The sequence below is a fragment of the Giraffa tippelskirchi genome, chromosome 11 (genome assembly GCF_054371585.1).
Source record: "Giraffa tippelskirchi isolate mGirTip1 chromosome 11, T2T-mGirTip1v1.2.pri, whole genome shotgun sequence".
Taxonomy (NCBI): Eukaryota; Metazoa; Chordata; class Mammalia; order Artiodactyla; family Giraffidae; genus Giraffa; species Giraffa tippelskirchi.
Genome location: NC_137285.1, coordinates 148,541,923 through 148,559,934, shown reverse-complemented (window position 1 = coordinate 148,559,934; position 18,012 = coordinate 148,541,923). Strand labels below are relative to the sequence as shown.

The following is an 18,012-nucleotide window of genomic DNA, read 5'->3' as shown; positions in this document are numbered from 1 at the left end:
CTCCAGCTGTCCACAATCCCGGGGGCCTGTGTGCAGCACCTGAGGAACCAACCAGGATGGCCTTTGAAATGAAGAACGCGCAAGAGTCCTCTGCAATTGCCTGGCTTTTCTAATGCAGGAGCGACCAACACTTCCACTTCTAATGCATGAGTAACACAGAAAGGCGCAATCAGAAGTAATCCTCAGTCTCTTTATTGTGCAAGACCATCAACTGGGTGTGGGGGGATGCAGGAGGGCTGAGTGAGCCACCATCCAGGGGCTTTTCCTCCAGGGCCCACTACACAAAGGAGTCTCAACCTTCTATTCCCCTTCCTCCCAATCTCCATAAGATAGGCAGGTTATTCAGTCATCTTCCAAGAGAAAAGTCTGTGGTTAAAGGTTTTTCCTTGGGACCGATCACAGACTTACACTTTTTTTTTTAAATACAGGCCACAGACTAAGCCAGAAAGGCCTAAACAAGTAAGATTCCATGAGGGAAAAATCGCAGCACTAACTCGGCACCCTGGCCTGTTCTGTAAGGGTTTATCTAGTCTAAGTAGGCTGCGTAGCGCCACCGTGAGGAATGACGACACCAGAGCCTGACGGAGCTGTCCGGCAGCACCCAGCAGTCGACACGCTGGCCCAGCCTGGAGGGGGAGCCTTCTCCCTCCACCAGACAAGACCTTTCCCTCCCTGCAGAGAAACAGCGGGCCGCAACAGTGGGGCCTTCCTGGAGGGTGCCTGTCATCACCCTGGATGCCACTTAAAAATCAGAAGTGATACCCTGCCCCAACTAGGCATAGCCAAACAGGGGAAACATAAATAAAAGGCCCGGGCCTCAGGCAAGGCTTGTCGTTACAGAAAGGGCAGAGCCTCCGAGGTGCCTGGGACTGACAGGAGAGGAAGCACTGAAGCAGGGATCCTATTTGTCCTTCTTGCTCTCCTCATCTGGCACGGCAGTGGGCACCGTGGCCACAGGCTGCTCCTCGGGGATCTTATCTCCAGCCTTTGACAGCTTCTTGGCCCGCTGATAGAGCTCATTCAAGTTGAATTCTCGGATCACATTCTCCTGTGCAAAACGGACACATGCATCAGGGATCAAGCTGGAAGGGAGAGTGGCGTCTAGCAAGAAGTACAGTTGACCCTTGAACAGCGGTGTGGTTGGGGCACCAACCCTTTTGCAGGCAAAAATCCACCTATAGCTTCTAGTCAGCTTTCCGTAACCACAGTCCCTCCCAATCTGTGCTTCCATGTGTGCGGCTTCAACCAGCTGCATGGACTGTGCAGTTGTGTAGTTTTTACTGTTGACAAATATCCACACAAGCAGACGCACACAGTTCTGACTCATCTGTGCAAAGGTCAACTGTCTTTACACAGTCTAGGAAGGGAGAGGCCAAAGGACAGGAATCTAGCCCAGATCTCCTTTTTTTGGGTACCTGAAAAAGTCAATTAATATTTACCTATTATGTGCCAGTCACTGTGCCAAGAATTATAGCTACATTGTTTAATGTAATCTGCAAAACAAAACCTGTAAGCTAAATGTTACCCTCTCCAATTTACTGCCAAGGAAACAGACTATAAGAACAAGAGCCACCGAACTGAATCTTAAATAATAATCGTTGCCTACTACTAGCATGTCTGGCACGTGGTAGAATAATTTGCTGAGTGAATTTACGAATGAGACCTAATAAATAGTCCACATTCTCAAATTATGTGGGCAAGTAGCAGAACTAGGACTCAAAGCCAGGGTGGGCTCCAAGCTGACCTTCTGTTCTACACCCACCTGCAAACCACCCGCCCGCTCACATACCTCTGAGAATGTCCAAGAGACAGCCCGGCCCTTCTTGTCGATCTGCGGCCGCCGCATGACCTCCTTCCCACCTTGGAACAGGATCAGGGTAGGGAGCTGCTTGGTGAGGGGTGACGTGCTCACTTTGTACCTGCAGGATCCAGAAGGTTCTCTGTAAGTGCATCTGTGTGTATCCCCCCAAGGGACCCCCTGCCCAGGCCCTCACATACCGGGTACTAACGTCAGTGTAGCGTCCAACGTCCACCTTCCCAAAGTTTAGCCCCATACAGTTGTACCTGAGAGGAATGTATCATTTCACATGGCGAGAGAGAATGAATCAATGAAGCAGAGGTACAGATGTCTGAGGGTGGCGGTGGGAGTGCCTTTGGTTGCAGTGTGCGAAAACCAAGGCCAAACCAATGAGAGGGAAGGGACAACTACCGCCCCTCCCTTTGTCCCACTCACTTGAGGGAGAGGTCAGCGTAGATAGGGGCAAATGACTGGCAGTCACTAGACCAGTTAGCAAAGAACTCCACGATCCAAGTGGCCCTCCTGTCCCGCTCCAGCTCCTCCTGCCACGCACAGAGAAGAAACAGTGAACTGGATCACACAGGCTCCTGGAAGATTCAGACTTCAGCACCTAATTCTTCATCTCGGCTTCCCCATACCTCTGTAGACCCCACCATGAACCACAGACCCCTTGATTCTCCTCTGGAGCCCACAGTGAGTCAGTGCCCTTGACTTCCCTTCTGAAGCACTGCTGTTCCTCTGAGTGGTGAACGCCACGACAAAATCACCCCCAAGGGACCCAAGGCACAGGGAAGAAGACTACTCACATCAATGGTTTTGTCACTGAAGTACTTGATGTACTCAGGGCCCATATACAGGGGGGGCTTGCATGTCATCAGGAACACTAAACACAGAAAAAGGACGTCACCGGTGTTAACTACAAAGTGGCACTTGCCATCTACCTCTATAAGGATTAAGTCATGTGCTCCCACAGCTGGCGACCTTCAACATCCCCTGAAGGAGCTCAGGGTGGAGAGCAGAAATGCACCCTGTGCTCAGGGAAAAACTGGCAGGACAGATCTTCGGATGGTTAAATATTCTCAGGAGCTGATTTTGAGCCCAATTCGTGTATCTCCTCATATCTAGAAAAGCACTAAAACCCTTCATGGTGACAACGGTTTCTCGTGACTGGCAGAAAGCTTCATGAGACTGGCACATACTTTCTATAAAAAATATATGCTGACTGCATGTACTCCCCCTTCACCAAAATCACACATATACTGTCCTTTCCTCCTGCCTCTTTGGAACAGTTTCTCAGAGCTAACGGAGGTGCCGTCTCCCAGCTTGCAGTCCTCGTTTGGCCCCAGTTAAAACTTAACTTGCAGCTCTTATGTTGTACATTTTAAGTCAACACAGGAAACATCTAAGGCCTTGAGCAGGGGATTTACTTTCAAACCAACCTAAAGATTTCAAGTACCAGAGAGTACACTTTGTAGACATACATAGACACATTCCCTCCCTCTTAAAATACAATCTCTGTAGGTTCTTATCATCTGAGCTTCACACAATTAGGTATAAGCTATGGAAGAAGGGTATGGAGAACCTGGTTTGGTGTTGGAATTTGGTTCCCACAACCAAGTCTTACAGTCTCCTTACCTATGCAGAGTGTGATGTAAAGCAGGCCCATACGAATATCCAGGCGGAAGAAAAGAATTGCATTGGCCACCTTACTGAACATGAAGATGTTGCCTATATGCTGTTCCACGGTGACTGAAACACAAAGATGTCAGAGGTCAGGCTGGGCTGCGTGCTCCCACGTTCTATTATTTGTCCTTCTTCTTGGAATACTTTGAAACGGGAGAGGCGGAAGGGGATAAAAGTCTAAGGTCAAATTCAGCCTTGGCACAGAATGAGGGACAAGTTCACCAAATAATGCCCCTCTCATAACATGAATGAAAGACTCCAGAGGTCATCAGTGCTGACCTTGAGAGACCGAGAAGCAGGCTACACTTACTGGATCTGCGGTTCTTCATCATCACGATGGCACTGAGGAACATCAGGATCTCTACTTCTCTCTGCAACAGAATCAGAGGGTCAGGAATGCCATGAACGGAAATGATTTGAGTGACCAAGGAAGCCAAATATACGATAAAAACCAACAGAGAAAAAACTAACAAAGATCCAAACTGGGAATGGTAACAGTAGAGAAATAACTGGAGTCAGCTAAGGAGCAGTGCTGGCTTCCCAGGTGGCGCTAGGGATAAAGAACCTGCCTGCCACTGCAGGAGACACAAAAGAGGTGGGTTTAATCCCTGGGTCGGGACGATCCCCTGGAGGACATGGAAACCCACTCTGGTATTCTTGCCTGGAGAATCTCATGGACAGAGGAACCTAGAGGGCTACAGCCCATAGGGTTGCAAAGAGTCAGACACAACTGAAGTGACTTAGCAAGCACAAGGGGTAGTGGGGAAAACACCAGTCAGAAGATCCAGGTTACAATTCTACCCCTATCACAAACTGCCTGGTGCCTTTCAGCAAAGCACTTAACCTGGGTGCACTGGCTTCCCTGACTGAATGATATTTCAAAACGCTATCTGAGGATTAAATAAGATTAAGGACTATGAAAGTGAAAGTGAAGTGAAAGTGAAGTCGCTCAGTCATGTCCGACTCTTCTCGACCCCTTGGACTACAGCCTACCAGGCTTCTCCGTCCATGGGAGTTTCCAGGCAAGAGTACTGGAGTGGGGTGCCATCGCCTTCTCCGAGGACTATGAAAGAGTTCCATAAAGTGTGGTGTAAAACTGTAAGATCCTACAATCAACTCAGCGTGACCCTGGTAAAATAAAACCTTTCCAGGTAAACTTTCTCAATCATATCCTTCAATACAACAGATGGTTATTCCATTTGTTTGGTTTTAAGTTAAAACATTCCTCTCCACCTAACATTCACAGTGATAATCCATGCACCTTGAATATAATTTGAGTGCTGAAGGAGGCCTTTTAAACCTCTCAAAGGTCCTTTTCACGACCCCTAGTTTACTGTTCTTTCTCACCTTCTAGAAGGTAAGTTCCATGTGAGTTAAGTGAGACAGACGATAAAAATGACACAGACACAAACAAGGTAACTTCCAAGAGTAAAGACCGCGATGGAGAGTGACAAGGACTTTGTGCGAGATCGCACAGGGGGAGGGCCTTCTGTAGACTGGAGGATTTGAGGCTTTCCATACCTTTCTGTAATACAGGATCCAAATCATTATTTCAGACAGAACCAATTAACTGCGATTTACGGCCAGCAATCAGGGACCTAGGTTTTTAGCCTCAATCTCCAACAAAAAGCAACTGACTGGATTTAGAAATGGACATCTAAAGTGGGGAGTAGGGAATATGACCTCACTAAATATTCTATCTGAGCAGAGATGAGGAACAGTTTTCAGGAATGAAATTGGCTTTAGAAGTGGCTTTTATAATTATGGAAAGATGATTTAAAAAGAGAATTATTCCCAATCAGGAGACCAAAGACAGGACGAAAAGGAATATACTCTAAAGACAGAGAATGGGTCTGCGGTAAAGACCAGCCATGTATACCAGACCTTACTTCCATTTTCTCCTGGACATACTACATCTAGGGAGAACTGTGCGACCAGCAGTCTAAACGCACTGTGAGCAGAAGTGATGCGCCACTTCTGTACCCAGGCAGTTAAGAAAGAGGATGCATGTCCTTGCAGGACAGCTTTCTCTCTCCACCTGCTGGCTTGCTGCTGGGACGATCTTAAGGCCATCAGTAGAAGACAGGAGGCTGGGTTCCAGAATAACTGTTTAAACAACAGTTTAAACAGCTCCCTTGGTTGTTCACTTGTTTATTCACTGTTTCAAACTTTCTTTTTTTTTAAATAATTTTATCTTTATTTGTTTTCAGCTGTGCTGAGTCTTGCTTGATAGGTGGGCTTTTCCCTCGTTGCGGAGCATGGGCTCTAGGGCACGTGGGCTCAGTGCCTGCAGCTCCTGGGCTCCAGAGCACAGGCTCAGCAGCTGTGGCGCACCAGCTGAGCTGCTCCACAGCAAGTGGAATCCTTCCTGACCGGGGATCAAACCTGTGTCTCTTGCATTGACAGGTGGATTCTTTACCACTGAGTAGCCAGCGTAGCCCTGTTTCAAACTTTTTATTAAGGAAATTTTCAAACATACACCAAATCAGAGAGGATACTGAACGGTGGCAGTATATGTCACTCCCAAATATGCCACTTTGGCATAAGGATTATTTTGAGTCCAAAAGCAACTGATGAGAAGTAGAATAAAGAAAAGCTCCATGCCCTTCCCTTAAGAGCACGACAAAAATTTACCTTCTCTACCAAGGACAAAACTGATCAGGGGAGATAACTTTAGATGCTGTCAGCCTGGAGATAGCCCCAGAGGGATCTAGGTAACAAACCAGCCTTTATCTACCATCAGTTTACCTTTTCTCTTCCTGGCTCCTGCAAACCTAAAACCCTTTCCTTCTTCATCCTGTCATTTCTCCACAAATCTCAGAAGGGTGAAGGGAAAATTATTTTCCGCCTCCTAAAATACCTTAGTAAACCCCTAGTACTCAGTTTCAATAGTAATGTTTTGCCAATATGGCAAAATATTTCATCTACACTACCCATTTCTTTTGCTGGAGAAACTTAAAAGCAAATTGCAACTGTATTATTTCAACTGTAAAGATTTCAGTATATACTGCTTATAGATAAGAACTTCTTTCTTAGAACAAACTAAAATACCATTATCATATCTGACAAAATTACTACTGCTTCCTTGTTGTTATCTAATACTTTTCAAATTCAAAGGTTGTGGGTGTATGTGCTGACTCTTTGCGAGCCAGGCTCAGTCCAAGGGATTTCCCAGGCAAGAACAATGGAATGGGTAGCCATTTCCTTCTCCAGGGGATCTTCCCAACCCAGGGATCGAACCCAAGTCTGCACTGGCAAGTAGATTCTTTACTGCTGAGCCACCAGGGAAGTCACAGCTTTGCTAACACTATTTACCTTAATATTGTAACTTCCAAATCACCAGGGTAAATGAGTAAAACACAGATTTTCCAGGAAAACAAACAGTTACGAGTACTACCTAGTTTATAAAATCTTTATGTCTATCCACTTATATGTTTGAGTCTTATTTTGGTTAAAGTGGGATAGATAAATAGGATCTTTTGAAGAAGATGGCTACATCTGAGCTAATTAATAACAGTGGGAAAGGATAGAGTATGAAAAAGTGTGGGGTGAAGAATAAAAGTAAGGAAGCAGGTTCTGTTCAAGATCAAGACTCATTTGGGACTTTGGAAAAAAAGCCAAAAACTCAGGTGACTGTCTTTCCTCAGAACACGTATGTGGCTATCCAGCAGAGGGCAGAGAGCTTCAATTTATTTGACACTTTTTTTTTTGGCCTCAAAGCATGCAGAATCTTAGTTCCCTGACCAGGGTTGGAACCCAGGCCCCCTGCAAGGGAAGTGCAGAGTCTTAACCACTGGACCACCAGGGAAGCCCCTCAAGTGATTTTTCTGATTGGTCCCTCCATTCCAGTTCAGGGAGGACTGCAAGAGCCCTTGAGATAGATTTCTTTACAACTTTTTCTTTTCTTTTTACAATTTCATTTCAATAGGCCTAACAATTTTATTTATTTTTACATCCCGAGTATGCGGCACAATGCCCAGCACACAGTCCTCCCTCTGAGACTGTTAACTTAATTTTAAGAAATGGCTGTATGCTGTTACCATGGCCGCAGAGTGGTTGCAAATCCTCGTCGCTCACTAGTTGTGTGACCTTGGACGAGTCTCCTAACCACGCCGAGATCCGTTTCTTCATCAGTAAAACGAGAATACTACAAATACTACTTGCCTCGTACAACTCACTGGTTCCTCAACAGGCTTTACATAACGAGCAATACTAGAAGACAGTGTGGGTGCCCAGTTTGGGTAGGGCTCGTGTCGAGCATGAACTGGGAGGTAGGAAGGAGCTTGGACTCAAAAGGCAGAAGGCTTAGACTGTCGGGCGAGCTAACCCGCTGCCCTCTGGCCCTAAGCAAGAGCGGGTTTAGGCTCGACGACAATCCACGCCCTACACTCTTAGTAGTGTGTTAAGCCCGCTAAGAGGCCCGGAACCTGAGGCGTTCTCAAAACGGTCAGCCTCGGGGCTGCCGGCTGCGAACACCAGGGCGGGGATAGTCAAGGTCGTGGGGTCCTGAGGCAGGGGTCGCTCACCCAGTCAAAGTCACACGGGTTGCCGTCTTCGCGTTGCGTGGGGAGACTTTCGCAGACAGGGGGCAGCTTCCTCACGAGTAGGAAGGCAGCAGAGAGCAGGGCTGACAAAAAGTAGTAAGGTCGGGCCAGCCATCGTGAAAGTCGCGGGACCGAATACACGAGAGCAATCAAAGGCGCTAGGACCGCCATCTTTCCGGCCCCCTGAGGCGCCGCCCGCTCTCTTCGGCTTCCGTAGGTCTGGTCCCGCCTCTCTCACCATCGAAGGTTTCCATTGGGCCGTGTCAGATGCCCCGCCTCTGGACCCGGAACTAGATCTCTGATTGACCGTAAGGAAAGTGAGAAAGGGATTTGATATGTTATTGGCTAACCTAGCTGTCGTTTTTTCTACCTTAGTCATTTCATTGGTTAAGCGATTGTGGCGGCCTCGGAGAATTTAATAAAGTTAAGGAGTATTTCCGGAACGTTCTCAGAAGGCGACGGAAGTAGTTGCCGGAAGAAGGTAGGCAGGGCCAGAGGCAGTCCAATGGTAAACGGCTCCTGGAGGAAAAGGGCGGTACCCCGTGAAAAGATTAACCAATGAGAATCATTAACGCCAGACACCGGGACGCCGCCGGGGCGGAGGGGACGATGGAGAATTTCACGGCGTTGTTCGGAGCCCAGGCTGACCCGCCACCTCCCCCAGCGGCACTCGGCTTCGGACCCGGGAAGCCGCCCCCTCCGCCGCCGCCGCCTCCGGGCGGGGGGCCGGGCCCGGCCCCGCCCCCGACCGCCGCCTCGGCCCCTCCCGGGAGCGACAAGTCAGCGGCAGGCTGCGGCCCCTTCTACCTAATGAGGGAGCTGCCAGGTGAGTGCGAGGCCCGGCCGAAGCCGGCCAATCAGATCGCAGCGAGGTGGGGCTGGGCGTGGCTCCTAGCCGCCGGGGAGGTGAGGGGTGCCCCGGGCGGCGCGTGCGGGGATTTCGGAGCTCCGTGTCGGAAAGGACTCGGAGAACTCACAGCCAAAGGCACGACGGGAATTCTCGGGATGGACTGGGAATGAGAAGAATGGGTCTGTGTGGCCTCCTTTCACGCTCAGCCCTGCCTCTGACCCTGACGGTGGTTTTATGACTCCCTAAACATTACTCCCGGGTGGTTCAGACGGTAAAGAATCCGCCTGCATTGCGGGAGACCTGGGTTTGATCCCTCAGTCGGGAAGATCCCCTGGAGAAGGGAAAGGCTACCCACTGCAGTATCCTTGCTCGGAAAATTCCATGGACGGAAGAGCCTGGCGGGCTACAGTCGCAGAGTCGGACACGACTGAGCGGCTAACTCTGAAAAAGCACCTCGGGTTCGAGTTTGGAGTCCTGATTTAACATTCTTGCAGACCTAGTTCCAAATGTGCTTCCGACTTCCTGTTGGTTTGGTGCGTGTTGCTTTCCTTTTTTCTCTGGGCCTGGGCCTTTCCTCATTTGTTGGAACAGGTGAATAGAATTGAACCAGATTCTTTCATTCAAAAAATTATTTCGTTGAGCACCTACTCTATGTACCAAGGGGTATTGTACATACTGAAGATACAGCTGTGAACAAGGCTGACAAGATCCTTGCCTGTTTGGAAGTTTACCTGCCCATGGAGGAGGCGAAAGGTAACAGAGTGAAATCACATAGCAGTTATGGCTGTAAGGGGAAAAAAAATGTGATAAAGATTTAAGGGAGCAGAGCTGCTTCAGCTAGAGTGATCAGAGAAGCTCTCTCTGAGTAGGTTACTTTAGAATTAAAATGTAAGCGCAGAGAAAGAGCTATCCATTTATGAGTGGGAGGAGGGATAACTGGATACAAAAAAAATTTGAAATCAACAGCCCCAATGTGAGAAAAATCTTGTAATGTTTGAGGGACAGAAGATCAGTTGGACTCCAGTGAAGTGAACAGAGAAGGAGTGATAGGAAATAAAGTGAGAGTGGTAGGCAGAGGCCTGTATTAGACATTTAGATTTTAACATATTATTGACCAGAAACATGTCAATATGTTCTTTAGAGAGTGAAACCATTAACATCACCGTGGGAAGTTGTTAGATCTTAAAATTGATCAAGAGATTCATTATAGAACTTAGGATTGACATCATCATTCACATTTTGCTCTGTTAGGTTTTTATTCCAGCCACGTGTATCTTATAAACACAAGCTTATTTTCATAAAATTTAAAAAAAAATGACACATCACGAAATTTTGAGTGAAGAAAAATTTCTCAGTGAATATATTCAGATACTTTCTCTTATTGTCCGAGCAACATATTTACTAGTGTGTCAGAAGATGATAGTTGTTCCAAATATAGTTCTGATTCAGACGATGTGAATATTAGGCCAACAAAGAGTCAAAAAACCTTAGTGATTGTTTTCTGATATGGAAAGTGAAAATGAAACTCATGGTGCTGGAGAAGGCTTTATAGGTGTGTCAGGTTTAACTATTGAATGTAATAATGCAAAGTGTTAGTGAAATAGCTGAATTAACTGTTGTGTTAGTTTCTGCAAAAATCACCCATTCAATAATGTTGCTTAGTAGTCCAGGAAAGAGGTGGTCTGGACTAGGCGATAGCAATGGAGAAAAGAAGTAAATGGATGCAGGATAAATTTTAGAGGTAGAACTGACAGGAATGAAGGATTGAATATAGAAGAGGAGGAGAGAGGAATTGAGGATGATTCTGAATTTTTGGCTTGAATAACAAGGTTGATGGTAGTGCTGAGGTCAGGGAAGAACAAGTTTGAGGAGTTGGAAATCAAGAGTCGTTTTAGGCATGTTAGGTCTCGGGGACGTCTTTCAGTTCATCCCACGTCCATAGCTTTGACTGTATGGACCTTTATTGGCAAAATGATGTCTCTGCTTTGTTAAAATGCACTCTAGGTTTGTCATAGCTTTCCATCCAAGAAACAAGTGTCTTTTAATTTCATGGCCACAGTCACCATCTGCAGTGATTTTGGAGCCCAAGAAAATAAAGTCTGTCACTGCTTCCACTTTTTTGCCTTCTATTTGCCATGAAGTGATGGGTCCTGATGCCATGATCTTAGTTTTTTGAATGCTGAGTTTTAAGCCAGCTTTTTCACTCTCTTTCACCCTCATCAAGAGGATCTGTAGTTCCCTTCACTATCTGCCATTAAAGTGGTGTCATCTGTCTGAGGTTGTTGCTCTTTATCCCAGCAGTCTTGATTCCAGCTAGTGATGTTTCAGTGAGATATTAGTACGTTCAACTGCGAATGCAAGTCGAAGGAATTTGAGCTTTTTCCTGAGGGAATGGGAAACCATTAAGATTTTTGAACTGAGTACGGCTTCTGAAGATATCTGGAGAATATGGGTGCCATGTACTAAAATAAAGGAACCATGAGTGAGGTGGAGAAGATTTGGAGTTTAAAAAAAAAATCGAGGGAATTCCCTGACAGTCCAGTTGTTAGGGCACCATACTTCTGCAAGGGGCATGGGTTTGATCCCTGGTCAGGGAACTACAATCCCATAAGCCTCCTGGTGCAGCCAAAAAGAAAAGAAAGAAAACTGAATCTTCAATGAATTAATTAAGAGAATGTTGGAAATGGAAGGTTAGTTTTCAGGAGTGGAGTCAGGACTGAGGAGAGAGATTTATAAATCATCTTCATAGAACTGATGGGCAAAACAGAACATTGGATGGACTCTTTAAGGTTAAAGAATTTAGAAAAAGCACAGAGTGGGGAAAAGCTGAGGGTGCCCTGACAGAAGGGGGCAGTGCTGATAGGAGTCCTGGGCCCCCGAGCCTCCTTACATTGCAAGGGCCACTCTTCAGTGACAACTAGCGTGGAAGACAAGGGAATAGAATAGGGTAAGGCCTGTCAATAGGGAGGAAAAATACGTTGTTCGTTTAATGTTTATTGAGCACCAGTGACGCGTGAATGAACAAGGCATTTTTCTCAGCCCTCAGTGGGCTTATAGTTCAGAAGCTGAGTTTTCTCAAGTGAATGATTATGAACAAGTCACTTTTGTCATTCGTACCCTGAGTGTTCATCATAACTAGACTATGAAATTGTAAGCTCGATATTTCTACCCTCACCACTGGACCCTAGTTAAATTACTAAGAGGAGAGTGGAAAAGCTGGCTTGAAACTCAACATTCAAAAAACGAAGATCGTGGCATCCAGTCCTACCACTTCATGCAAATAGAAGGGGGAAAAGTGGAAGCAGTGACAGATTTTATTTTCCTGAGCTCCAAAGTCACTGTGGATGGTAACTGCAGCCATGAAATTAAAAGACGCTTGCTCCTTGGAAGGACAGCTATGGCAGACCTAGGCAGCGTAAAGGTTCGTCTAGTCCAAGCTGTGGTTTTTCCAGTAGTCACGTATGGATGTGAGAGTTGGACATGAAGGCTGAGCGCCAAAGAATTGATGCTTTTCAACTGTGGTGCTGAAGACTCTTGAGAGTCCCTTGGACAGCAAGGAGATCAAACTACTCAATCCTAAAGGAAGTGAACCCTGAATATTCATTGGAAGGACTGATGCTGAAGCTGAAGCTTCAATACTTTGCCCACATGATACGAAGAGCTGACTCACTGGAAAAGACCCTGATGCTGGGAAAGATTGAGGGCAGGAGGAGAAGAGGGCGGCAGAGGATGAGCTAGTTAGATAGCATCACTGACCCAATGGACATGAGTCTGAGCAGACTCCAGGAGATAGTGAAGGACAGGGAAGCCTAGTGTGCTGTGGTCCATGGAGTCTCAAAGAGTTGGACACGACTTAGTGACTGAACAACAACAGCAATTCTTTGAAAAAAGTCAGCCATGAAGTATTTATACTGATGATGCCTTCCGTTCATATACTTTATAATTTTCAATATGTTTTCATTTGAACCTTGAAAAAAAATTAAGTGTAATTACGATAGCTTTTACCGCATTCCATAGATAAGTAGAAACTGAGGCATATAAAGTATTACAATTTTAGTTGCCTAACTTCTAATCAAACATTTCTTTCTTCTAGGCAGAGCTATCATATTTGGTATTACAGGAAGAGTAAAGATGGTGGTAACAAAAGTTACCAGCAGTAACTAGAAAAATACGTTTTTACCTGTAAAGGTGACTGGAGTTTCTTGCTAGTTTAAAAAAAGGAAGCAAGACGCTCACCCTGCTGGGTTGTCGTCGGCCTTGAGCTCGGTTGCAGCTGAGCTGTGAGGTTGTGCTCTGGGCACAGCCAGGAGCATCGTCCCCGTTAGTGTATTGGTGAAACACAGAGCAGCGCTGAGCGCAGGGTTTAAGCACCGTAGACGTTATTACTCTGGGTAGTCTGAGTGTCTCCTTCATTGGGTTAAAGCGGTTTCCACTGCTGCCCTATTTGGATTTTTGCCTAGTTTTTTCTCCTCATTCCAATCTACCATTGTCTAGTATAGTATTTTTAGTGTTTGTTATATGTTATTATTTATTCTTGCTATTTCTTACTGAAAAACAACTTTTCTTTATTGGTAATTCTAACTTAAAAGATTCCTTATTTAGGTTAAAGTATCGTCTTTTACTTTCCCTTCTAGGTCAGTGAATTAAAAAAAAAAATTCTGTGTTCTTGGAAAAGACCCTGATGCTGGGAAAGATTGAGGGCAGGAGAAGAGGGCGGCAGAGGATGAGGTGGTTGGATGGCATGGCGGACTGGGTGGACATCAGTTTGAGCAAACTCCGGGAGACGGTGGAGGACGGGTCGCAGTCAGACACGACTGAGGGGCTACGCGACAGCTCTGGGAGCTGATGCTTCTGCTTTCCCTTCTCCCTGTATGCTCCAGGCACCACGGAGCTGACGGGCAGCACCAACCTGATCACACACTACAGCCTGGAGCACGCCTACAATAAATTCTGCGGGAAGAAGGTGAAGGAGAAGCTCAGCAACTTCCTGCCCGACCTGCCCGGGATGATTGACCTGCCCGGTTCCCATGACAACAGCAGCCTGCGCTCCCTCATCGAGAAGCCCCCGATCCTTGGGGGCTCTTTCAATCCCATCACAGGGACCATGCTGGCTGGCTTCCGCCTGCACACTGGCCCGGTGAGTGCCCTCCTGGGGACGGAGGGGGCAAGGGGGGAGGTCCGAAGGGTGGGGAGGAAGAGGGCAGGGCTGGGGGCGAAGGCTGGGGAGGAAGGGGGCAGGGCTGGGGGCGAAGGCTGGGGAAGAAGGGGGCAGGGCTGGGGGCGAAGGCTGGGGAGGAAGGGGTCAAGGGGGGAGGTCCGAAGGGTGGGGAGGAAGGGGGCAGGGCTGGGGGCGAAGGCTGGGGAGGAAGGGGGCAGGGCTGGGGGCGAAGGCTGGGGAAGAAGGGGGCAGGGCTGGGGGCGAAGGCTGGGGAGGAAGGGGTCAAGGGAGGAGGTCCGAAGGGTGCGGAGGAAGGGGTCAAGGGGGGAACGAAGGCTGGAGAGGAAGGGGGCAGGGCTGGGGGCGAAGGCTGGGGAGGAGGGGGGCAAGGGGGGAGGTCCGAAGGCTGGGGAGGAAGGGGTCAAGGGGGGAGGTCCGAAGGGTGCGGAGGAAGGGGTCAAGGGGGGAACGAAGGCTGGAGAGGAAGGGGGCAGGGCTGGGGGCGAAGGCTGGGGAGGAAGGGGGCAAGGGGGGAGGTCCGAAGGGTGCGGAGGAAGGGGGCAAGGGGGGAGGTCCGAAGGGTGGGAAGGGGGCAAGGTGGGGTGCGAAGGCTGGAGAGGAAGGGGGCAGGGCTGGGGGCGAAGGCTGGGGAGGAAGGGGGCAAGGGGGGAGGTCTGAAGGGTGCGGAGGAAGGGGGCAAGGGGGGGCGCGAGGGCTGGAGAGGAAGGGGTCAAGGGTGGAAGGAAGGCTGGGGAGGAAGGGGGCAAGGGGGGAGGTCCAAAGGGTGCGGAGGAAGGGGGCAAGGGGAGAACGAAGGCTGGAGAGGAAGGGGGCAGGGCGGGGAGGCCCGAAGGCTTTGTGGTGGTGTTTCTCTCCGCGTCTTGTTCCTCCCTAAGATACTGTGCAGAGCAGGTGATGGGAACAGAGCGGATGACGGGAAGCGGGGTTTCTGCCCTCTGCTCACCCAGACCTTCCTTCGGCTTCTTCAGTTGCCAGAGCAGTGCCGTCTGATGCATATCCAGCCGCCCAAGAAGAAGAATAAGCAGAAGCACAAACAGAGCCGCACCCAGGACCCCGTCCCCCCAGGTAAGAAGCCGTTCTCTTCCAAGCCAGACACTCGGGCGTTCTGAAACCGGTTTGCCCTTCCTCGGTTAAAAGCTCAGTTCAGTTCCTTAGGAGCCTGGACTCCCCGCTTCTCCTGAGAGAGGAAACTGACATGATGCAGCCCGCCCCGGGCAGGCAGGCGCTCGGGCCAGGGCCGTCGGCGGCCCTCAACGCTCCTGGCCATGCAGAGAGAAGCGGTGGCCCTCGGCTAGGGGTTTTCTTCCAGTTCCAGAGTTCTGGTGGTGCAGAATTTGGGCCCAACCCGTGACGGGCACCTCCTATCTCCCCCAGAAACGCCGTCTGATTCAGATCACAAGAAGAAGAAAAAGAAAAAAGAAGAGGATCCTGAGCGGAAGAGGAAGAAGAAAGAAAAGAAGAAGAAGAAGGTATGGCGATAGCCGGTGATGGCAGCCCATGAGTTTCCCCGTCTCACCCGGGGCCTCGGTAGAGCTGCCTCTTCCTCTGCCCTCCTTTCCTTCCAGAACCGACACAGCCCGGACCACCCCGGGATGGGCAGCTCTCAGGCCAGCAGCAGCAGCAGCCTCCGCTAAGGGGCCGGCGGACCCTGCAAGGAGGACTTTCCTGCAGGGCCAGAGCCGGCCACAGGCGCCCTCCCGGCTCGGGTCAGCGCCAGGGCGGAAGCCGCCTCGCTCACTCAGCTGCGAGGAGCCGCCACAAGGGAGGCGGCCTCGGCCCGGCTTCCTTTCTCGAGAACACCTCTTCCCCTCCCAGGAAGCTTTCTGTTCATCCCTGTTGTGCAGTTTGTCTGATGTAGGACTTGGTCTGATTTGTTAGGATTTTTATTCTCTTAAAATTGTATTTATCAAACTGGCTGAAGCGTGGCTGCCTGTCGGGAGGTAAGTGCCTTTCCGTGGGAGTCAGGGTTTAAGCCAAGGTGTGCTGAGGTCTGAGGGGGTTCGGACCTCGCGTGACTGTTTCATCAGCAGGCGGGGCAGCCGCCGCGAGACGGGGGAGCAGGGTCCAGAAGTGGAGCGCGCTGACACCTTTCTGCCCCAGACACGTTAACGCCCTGCCCTAAGGTTGCCAGCCAGTGCTGGAACGACCTTCCCGCGTGAAGGAGTTGACCCGCTTAAGTCCCAGCTGCGTCCTAGGTCAGTTTCATGTGGAAACTCGGTAGCCGGCGGAGAGAGCACCACGATCAGAGGTGAACTCCAGCAAGGCTGCTTCTTGGTCAACCATGTGGTTTTTTTTAAAAAAAATAAATTTCTGGCAAGCAAAGGTAAATGGTTCTCTTTATAATAAGAACTACTTTTGATCTTCCTCACTCTTTAAGACAATGAAATTATTTGGCTGATGTGAATGCCTATCTAAGCCTCTAAGACAGCAAAAAAAAAAAAGGGCAGCCTGAACTAGCGAACTCCCAATGCTTTGGCCACCTGATCCAAAGAGCTGACTCAGTGGAAAAGATGCTGATGCTGGGAAAGACTGCGGGCAAGAGAAGGGACCGGCAGAGGATGAGATGGTTGGATGGCACCACTGACTCATGGACATGAGTCTGAGCAAACTCTGGGAGATGGTGAAGGACAGGGAGTGTGGCATGCTGTAGTTGAAGGGGTTGCAGAGTCAGACACAACTGAGCGACTGAACAACAAAACCAGCAAAAGGTCAAGGAAGTCCCTTCACTTTTTGCAGCAGGCCAGGTAACCAGAAACCACGAGAAACCCCAGCTAATGTCATGGTTGACTTGAAGCCCAGTGTGACATGGTTGAAATCTGTTGGTATGAGCTTGGGTTGATCCTCGACCACCAGATGGAAAACCCCTCATTCTGCTCGTGTTACCCTAGGATTTCAGAGCAAGGATTGAGAGGCAAGTCACAGACAGGAGAGGAAAGGGCTCTGGCCAGTTTTCTGAGATGAGTGTCTAAGGGTGCCTGTTTCAATGAGGACACAGCCTTCTGCTTTCGACAGAAGAGACAGTATGAGATGTCACACTGCCCCTGTACGTCCCTGTGGTCTGCCTTTCACGCCGTGATCGTCCACTGGCTCTCCCCTGGCTGTGGCCAAAATGAGCTTTACTTTCCAGAGAAAATTCTGTATTAAGGGATTGTAGGCAAAAGTCAAGAGCTCTCTAAACTCTGAAACAACAAGTTTTTGGTCGTTAACAAGACTTTTTTTCTGAAACATCCAATTAAATCACTGGAACAAAAACAGGACCTCTTAAATGGTTCTCTTCACCATAGTCCTGCTCAAGGATGGGCCAGGACCAGAGACGCTTACGAGGTCGTCTTTGTCACTTCCCATCAGAGCGTCCACCCTGCCTTAAGCACACAAAACCACACAAGCCGGGGGAGCTGGTTAGATCAGGATTTCTTTTTATTCCTTGTTGGTTTAAAATGGCTAATCAGAATAAAAAATAAAAGGGCCTCTCTCTAGAGGCTGGGGTCACCCCTATTTTTGAAGGTGAGAACCCAGGTATCCCCTCTACCCAGCAGCATACTGAGATGGGCAGAGGGGGACCCCCGAGGGGCAGCTGGAGGGGCCTCAGCCTGCCCCTCCTCTCGATCCCGTTTTTGGCATGTGATGAGAAATATTGCTTTTTGGATTCTTCTTTCCCGGCCTTGGGTTTAAAAATAACGCTAACCGTGTGAAGGGGGGAGGAAATCTTTGAGGGGCCCGCTCTGCTCCCTCTCCCCCAAAGTGGGGGTTAGCCCAGTATTGTTGCTGGCACTCCGCCAAGCTCTCTCCTGACCGCCCGACCACCACCAGGCACCAGGCCGAGGCGCCTCCCCGGGGGAAGCTAAGTGCCGCTGAGCCTAGACACCGACTTGACTCTGCTCTCCACGCCCTCCTCCTGACCCCGTCCCTCCTCGCCTCTCCCTAGGCGTCTTTCCTGACCACTAGCGCCGACGACGCG

At 49.1% G+C, this 18,012-nt stretch overlaps 2 protein-coding genes across 6 annotated transcripts; one reads left to right on the top strand and one right to left on the bottom strand.

Annotated features, from left to right (window-relative positions):
• Nucleotides 1-176: 176 nt before the first annotated feature.
• Nucleotides 177-8,215, bottom strand: TMX2 (thioredoxin related transmembrane protein 2). Of its 5 annotated transcripts, XM_081539042.1 has the most exons (9): nucleotides 8,008-8,215; nucleotides 7,571-7,584; nucleotides 4,625-4,637; nucleotides 3,792-3,852; nucleotides 2,605-2,681; nucleotides 2,234-2,340; nucleotides 1,999-2,064; nucleotides 1,790-1,919; nucleotides 177-1,048 (listed from the first exon to the last, which is right to left on the bottom strand). In XM_081539042.1, exons 1-9 carry the CDS (start codon nucleotides 8,194-8,196, stop codon nucleotides 902-904), a joined length of 804 nt encoding a protein of 267 aa, XP_081395168.1. In that variant the 5' UTR covers nucleotides 8,197-8,215; the 3' UTR covers nucleotides 177-901. The 5 variants fall into 5 exon arrangements, with proteins under 5 accessions (XP_081395168.1, XP_081395163.1, XP_081395164.1 ...); XM_081539037.1 differs by lacking the exons at nucleotides 4,625-4,637; nucleotides 7,571-7,584 and adding an exon at nucleotides 3,434-3,547 and having other exon boundaries at nucleotides 1,790-1,940; XM_081539038.1 differs by lacking the exons at nucleotides 4,625-4,637; nucleotides 7,571-7,584 and adding an exon at nucleotides 3,434-3,547.
• A 394-nt stretch (nucleotides 8,216-8,609) lies between these two features.
• MED19 (mediator complex subunit 19) lies at nucleotides 8,610-16,382 on the top strand. Its single transcript, XM_081539043.1, has 5 exons — nucleotides 8,610-8,851; nucleotides 13,756-14,012; nucleotides 15,023-15,119; nucleotides 15,429-15,523; nucleotides 15,620-16,382. The coding sequence occupies exons 1-5, from the start codon at nucleotides 8,635-8,637 to the stop codon at nucleotides 15,686-15,688; spliced, it is 735 nt and encodes a 244-aa protein (XP_081395169.1). The 5' UTR covers nucleotides 8,610-8,634; the 3' UTR covers nucleotides 15,689-16,382.
• Nucleotides 16,383-18,012: the final 1,630 nt, after the last annotated feature.